Here is a 7,538-nt window from a genome sequence, read left to right on the forward strand (position 1 = left end):
TTTTCGTAATCTCTTTCATTAGGACAAAGACTACTCCAACCACCAAGGCATGCAAAGCCATTTCCATGATGAAAAGTAGTGATCCATAACAAAACATGGTCGTCAAACAATTTAGGATTAACATTGGCCACAAATTTTATTTCTACAATTTTCTTTAAATAAGCTTTCCTCATCATGTTTAAAAATTAGGTGAAATAGATTTTTCGTTTACAAATATTGGCTTTGTCTTAATTCTTTTAAGAAATATAATATGTTATATTTAATGTAATACTATAATGAGTAGTGCTATGCGCATGTGAATTTTTTGAACGACGTGTATATCACATAATAATAATCACGAGACATCCGTTACGTAGGAAGTACTGAATGCATTATTTTAAGATTTTTTTAAATAAAATTTATTATTAATATTATAGTTTTTGTTACTGGGAAATTTAAATATTAGTTTTTAACTAATTTTTTTATTTTATTTTTGTCTCATTTTATTTACTATTTTTTATTTATTTCTATATTTATTCCACGAATATAACCATATATATGTCTAACCTATAGTTGTGAGATCAAGGTTTAACCATAGTTAGATTATCAACCTTAAACCGTCACCTTCACCAATTAAATTAAAAACTCTGTTTTAAAAATATTGGCTTACAGTTCTTCCCTATCCTTTTGATACTTCTTATGAAGATATTCTTTGGGTGAGAGCTGTCCTATACTTGCTTATTAACATTACCAAGAATCTTAAGGTCTGTGTTGATTGTCATTCTTAGATGAAAGTTGTTTAAGAAGTGTAATGAGAGGGTTCTATGTTTGGTTTTTCGGTTCGAGTATTTTGAAAAAGTCTTTTTTAATACATACTAAGAAAACAAGTTGTTTACATCCGCTTTGATTGGTAGCTGTAATTCTGATATCAGCTTAAAGTTGAAGCTTCTGCAATTGTTGCTTGAGATAAAACTTTTCATTCCTTTTACATCAGTCTGCAAAATTTATTTCGTATTTTATTGTTAAACCGAAATTCTTGAGAATGTTCTATTTACACTTTGTAATGTAGTAACTTCTAAAAGAACAATGCTGCCAAAAGCTCGAATTGGATAGTATTAAATAGTTATTCGTCTTGGTTTTGTTTACCAATAATCTTTACAAGAACAAGTGCCATTTTGAAAATGGTGGAACCGGTTTGTATCTCGTAATACAATTAGTCTCTTTGTCACTTTTGAAACAGCCTTCATCCAAGAATGACAATCAACACATACCCTAAGATTCTTGGTAATCCTAATTGGCATTCCTGCGCCAGTGTTAATGAGGGCAGCTACAGCAGCAAGACGCTCACTGTGCTCACAAACCCATGTTGCTTTCATATCTTCATTTATATCATGGAGAACAACACTCGTGTTAGGTATATATCCCAAGTCTTTTATAGCATTTGACAACTCGTTCCAAATTTTAATATACTCAGCAGAACGACGAAAATTAGTGCTCCCTCCAGCCACAAATGTATGAATCTTGTGTTTTATTTGTATCCAACTGCACCCGACATCTTTCTTGATTCCGGTCATGGCCATCCTTTCCCTAACTCTCTTCACATCTTCCCACATTCCTGCATTTGCATATATATTTGAAAGCATCACATAATTTCCAGGATTGTTAGGTTCAATCTCAAATAGTCGCTTAGCAACTATTTCAGCTAGAGGAACATTTCCATGAAGTCGACACGAGTTAAGCAATGACCCCCAAATGCTGCCACTTGGTCTCATTGGAATGTTCTCTGCCACATTTAATGCCTCCTCAAGTTTCCCTGACCTACCCAATATGTCCACCAGACAAGCATAATGCTCTAAAGATGGTTGCTCCCCATAATCCTCCATCGCATTAAACAGTCTTTGTCCCTGACTGGTGAGCCCTGAATGGCTACAACCCGAAAGCAAGGCAACGAAAGTAATCCCATCTGGTTTGATGGAAGACCTTATCATTTCATCAAATAAAGCCCAGGCTTCATTTATTTGACCATTGATTGAGTATCCAGCCAGCATTGTATTCCATGATGTCAAATCCCTGTTGTGCATTCTGTCAAACACCTTTTTACAATAACCAATTTCCCCGCTTTTGGCATACATATCCATCAATGAGTTTAGCAAAGGCACATCAGCATTCTTCCTAGACTTCACAATCTGCCCATGTATCTCCTTCCCACTATGAAGTGCAGTAAGCTGAGCACACACGGGCAAAGCAGTTGTAAGGGTAACCCAACTGAACCCCATTCCTTCTCCCTGCATAACTCTAAAAGCACCAAGCGTCTCTGATGGTCTATCTTGTCCAGCTAAACCAGCAATTAAAGTGTTCCAAGACACCACATTTCGTTGAGGCATTACCTCAAACACCTTTAAGACCTCATCTAAGCACCCAGTTTCCACATAAAACCCCAAAAGCGCGTTATTCACCACTTGATCTGCTTCTCCAACATCATGCTTCACAATTTGGGCATGGATTGCTCTCCCAAACAGTGCATTGCCCGAATCAGAACTCGCCTTGAGGGCCATTGAAAACGCGAAATTCCCTGGCTTCGTGCACTGTGACAACATGTCACAGTAAAGAAGCAAAGCTTCATGGGAAAACCCGTTTCTCGAATACCCAATAGCCAAAGCTACCCACACAGGTTCTGGTGGGCTCTCGTAGCCAATTCGGAACACATGGTGAGCCTCATCGACTCTGCCGCAAACGGAGTACAGAGTGATGAGCTTGCTCTTCAACGTGGGGCTGTCCAAGACTCTGTTTTGAGAATGAAGTAAGTGCAAGTGGAGTTTTCGGCCATGTTCCAAGGACCTTCTGGAGATGCAAGCATGGAGGAAGAGCGAGATACCTTCTTCTTCTGCTTCTTTTTCAATGGGTGTGGGCTTTGATGATTTGATTAGGCGAAGAGCTTCATCTAAATTGCCCCATTTGCAAAGAGATTTTAGGGTTGAATTGAATGGTGTTGTTCTGTGTTTATGGGTATTTGTGGTTCTAGGAGTGAAGGTAGCTGTTATCTTTGATTTGACAGTTATGGTGGTTGGTAGAGAGATGGGAAGGAGCATGATGAAAACAGACACTGAGGAGGAATGGTTTGTTTTTCAAGATTAGTTCTGAAACTCCGACGAAGGGGTCAAATCTGCAGAAAAATAATAGTAATCATATAACCTCAAACAAACCCAAGCCACAGAATCATATAACCTCAAACAAAAGGAATCCCAAAATGAAATTACTCATTCATCATATCACATTATCTATGACCGAATGAATTCAACGTCTTCCAAAATAACAATCGTGATCAAGTTCCTGCTGTGCATTCAATCATCCAACCAAAATCTATATACCTATTTCAATAATTAATTCAACAAATTCAACTTCATTATCTCAACAACAATAACCTCCGCAAGACCATAAACTCCACCTTCGTGAAGCCAAATAATCCTCTGCACAATCTTCATCATCAAATTAAAAGAAAAACACATTGGAATAATCCCAAAAAACTAAACCAATCATAACACCAAGCCACTCATATAACAGCTCCACCCCTGTTTTTCATGCAAACAGAACTTCTTTAAAAAACAAATCATGCATATCAAATGATACCAAATAGAGAAATCCAGAAAAAGCCAATAGCTCACTCAACCATAAGCATGATATTAGCAAAACCAAAAGCAATAATAGACAAACCAAATAATCTTCATGTGGCCATCATATGCTTCAAAACGAATGAATAAACTCATCAATTACATCAAATACACAATCCATGACCCTCCAGAACTTAATTCCAAACATTCGAAACCTTCTTCCCCTTATTAGAAACAATTTTAATCATCAACATTCACATATAAGTACCTAAACCCCTCAACCAAAAATTTCCTGTTCAGCATTAATCAATATCATCATCCTTACTTAAAGTTGACAGCCTGTTATAATAATCCAACAATCCCAAAACTCTGCCGGGCATCAATACAAGTTGAACCCAAACAAGAAACAAATAGAAGCATCTAAAATATCAATGGAATCTCATATAAACATTACAACCTGGTACTCCAACACTAACTCCATACAGAATCAACTTAAAATCAAAATCATACACACACATTCCACAATTTATAAAGAACAGCAGCTCGATTGCTAATTCGTAGCCAAACAACAATTTCAATTTAACCCAGATTAATAAAACAGAGAAAAAAGAGCAAGGATTAGACACCTCAGTAGCGCTTGAATCCTTTCTCTTCTTCTTCTCCTCTTTACTTCTCCTTCTTACGCTTTCTCTTCCACCTTTTTCCTTTAATCCTCTCTTTCTTTCTCCCGTGGTGTGCCTGAAATAAACAATCCATGAACTTTGTTTCTCAAACTCATCTTTGTTTCATCTATTTCTTATTTGAAGCATCTTCGAGGAACATTATCTCTGGACATCATTCATTTCAAATTTATGTGGTAAGTATATGTCTTGAATAGACATGTGTGAAACATCCGATTTTGTGTGGATAAATAAAATGTATTTTTAAAAATAAAAAATATATAATAAATAGGAAATTAACAATAAAGTTTGTAAGATGAGAGTGAAAAAATTAAAATTAAATTAATTAATTAATTGGTTAAGTTAATTAGGATTAAATTAATTCACTCACTGCACAAACTTTATTTCACCCTTTTTTCTCTCACCAAACACACACGTCACACACTAATCTAACCTGATTAAAACACACTAATCTGAACTAATTAAAACACACTTCACGCACACACCACTAACCAATTCACACTCCACTCACAGATTCACTCAATTTTCTCACACACCTCACCCTAATTAACTCACGCACACACCACTCAGTATTTTCATTTTTCACTCAATCCTCTCACATAACCCTTACACTCTCCACTCACGCGGCACTAGAGATGGCAAATAAACCCGTGCCCGTGGGTATCACCCGAACCCGTCCCCGTTTTGACGGGGAATCCGCGCTTTGACTGGGTATGGGTATGGGTATGGGTAATACCCGAAATTTTCAACTGGGGATGGGGATGGGATATATATATACCCGCCCAAATACCCGTTCCCGCTTAAATTACTAAACTATTTATAATTTATTAAATAATCTAAAAAATATATAAATAAATAATATATTTACACATAAAATATAATATAATATAATATAATATAGTATATATACATATAAATAAAATATACTTTTATTTATATATATATATATATATATTTACACATATACATGTAATATAATATAATATAATATAATATAATATACATATAATATATATACATAATAATATAATATAATATATATAATATATACGTATAAAACAAATTAATCATTTAACTAGTGAGATCTTTTATAAACAAATTTATAACATTACAAATTTATAAAAATTTAAAAGAAATATATATATATATATATATATATATATATATATATATATATATATATATATAAAAGCATAAAATATCTACGCATATACATATAATATATATACATAATAATATAATATATATTATTATATTTATATTGTTATATAATATAATATAATATATACTTAAAATAAATATATATCTATAAAATATATATATATATATATATATATATATATATATATAAACATAAGATATCCACACATATAATATATATACACATAGTAATAATAATATAATATATAATATAATATAATATATATAAATAATTATATATATATATATATATAAACATAAGATATCCACACATATAATATATATATACATAGTAATATAATATATAATATAATATAATATAATATAATATATATATATATATATATATATATATATATATATAACATATTTCTCATTCTCTTTGTTTTTTGTTATACACTTTGTTTACTCTCTCAATTGTCTGGTTTGTTTTTCAAGATTTAATTTTGAAGGTAATTTTTCTTCTTCTTATTACATAATTTTTACTCTCTGTACATGGTTATGTTCAAATAGGTGTTCCTCAATTTCATTATATGAAATAAATTTTAGGTTACACATTTGATTATCTTTATTTATTTATTTATTTTCATGAAAATGTTTGACTCTTATTTTGTAGCTCTTCTTTTTGTTACTTTGGTTATACACTTTTTTACTCTCTTTTAATTATTTGGCTTGTTCTTTAAGGTTTAAGCAGATCTTCAAGGTAGTTTTTCTCTTATCATAATCTTAATTATACATTTTTTTTTTCGTTATGTTATGTTCAAATGGATATTCTCAAATTTGGGTCACACATTTAATTATCTTTACTCCTTTATGATAATTTTATTTATTATTTATTTTTTGTTTCATGATAATGTTTAATTCTCAATTTTAAGTTCTCAATTGCATAAATCCTTAATTTAATTCAAGATCAAAAGATGAAGAATCTATGTTTAAATTTGAATTATTATTAATTTAATTTTGTTATTTGTGCTATTTCGTTTAAGTGGTATAATATAAATTTTTAATAGTATAAAAAATATTTGAAATATTTTTAAACTTGATTATTGGTTTTCCTTTTATATTTTGTTAAAAAAGAAATTAACCTTTTTAGTTTGTTTGATTTTTTTTTGTTACGTATGTTAGTTTCTAGAGAAAATGAGCACAGGAGATCAAGATTTGCAGTACCAAGTCCACCACAGTGTTCACAACAACCAACTCCCTTTCAAAGTTCCAATAATGACAGTCAATCTCCATTGAATCCATCTACGCAAACACCTTCAGAAGTTCATGATGAAATACATTCAACAACACAAGTAGAGCCTGAGAAAGGGAAATTGAAAAGTGTTGTGTGGGAACACTTTGAAAAGATAAAAGTTGATGGACAATACAAAGCTAAATGTAACTATTGCAAGAAACTGCTTGGTGGAGAAACAAAGAATGGAACAAAGCACTTGCACCATCATACAAACATATGTATTCAAAAGAAGGCTTTAGCAAAATCATACAAACATATGTATTCAAAAGAAGGCTTTAGCAAAAGGAAAAGGGGGACAAAAAACACTTTTTTCTAAGATTTCAAGTGGCAAAAAGGAATTGGCTTGTGGAGCTTATAATGAAGAAAATGTCAAGAGGGAACTTGCAACAATGATTATATTGCATGAATATCCATTGTCAATAGTGGACCATATTGGTTTTATTAGATTCGTGACAACAATTCAACCATTATTTCAACTTCCTTCACGAAATACGATAAAGAAAGAGATACTCGGCATCTATGAACATGAAAAACAAGTTGTTATGAAGTTGATAGATACAAATAAAAGAAGAATAGCAATTACATCGGATATGTGGACTGCAAGCAATCAAAAGAAAGGGTATATGTCTATCACAGCTCACTATATTGATGACAATTGGACATTGCAAAATATAATTTTGAGGTACACCTTTTTTAATTTATAAATTTTCCAGTAATTTTTTTTATGCACCTCTAGAAAGATTATATGTCTTACAAAATATTGCTTAATTTATAGGTTCATTTATGTTCCCGCACCTCACACAGCTGATCGACTTTGCAATGTATAAGTTGAAG

General features: G+C 31.8%; 1 protein-coding gene across 1 annotated transcript; it reads right to left on the reverse strand.

The window, feature by feature from the left end:
* Positions 1-1,069: 1,069 nt before the first annotated feature.
* Positions 1,070-4,467, reverse strand: LOC114179056 (Tetratricopeptide repeat (TPR)-like superfamily protein). Its single transcript, XM_028065255.2, has 2 exons — positions 4,214-4,467; positions 1,070-3,142 (listed from the first exon to the last, which is right to left on the reverse strand). Exon 2 carries the CDS (start codon positions 3,066-3,068, stop codon positions 1,122-1,124), a length of 1,947 nt encoding a protein of 648 aa, XP_027921056.1. The 5' UTR covers positions 3,069-3,142; positions 4,214-4,467; the 3' UTR covers positions 1,070-1,121.
* Between the last annotated feature and the right edge of the window lie 3,071 nt (positions 4,468-7,538).

Source organism: Vigna unguiculata, chromosome 3 (genome assembly GCF_037176805.1).
Source record: "Vigna unguiculata cultivar grain cowpea cultivar isolate G323 ecotype 2 chromosome 3, ASM3717680v1, whole genome shotgun sequence".
In the NCBI taxonomy this organism is placed as follows: Eukaryota; Viridiplantae; Streptophyta; class Magnoliopsida; order Fabales; family Fabaceae; genus Vigna; species Vigna unguiculata.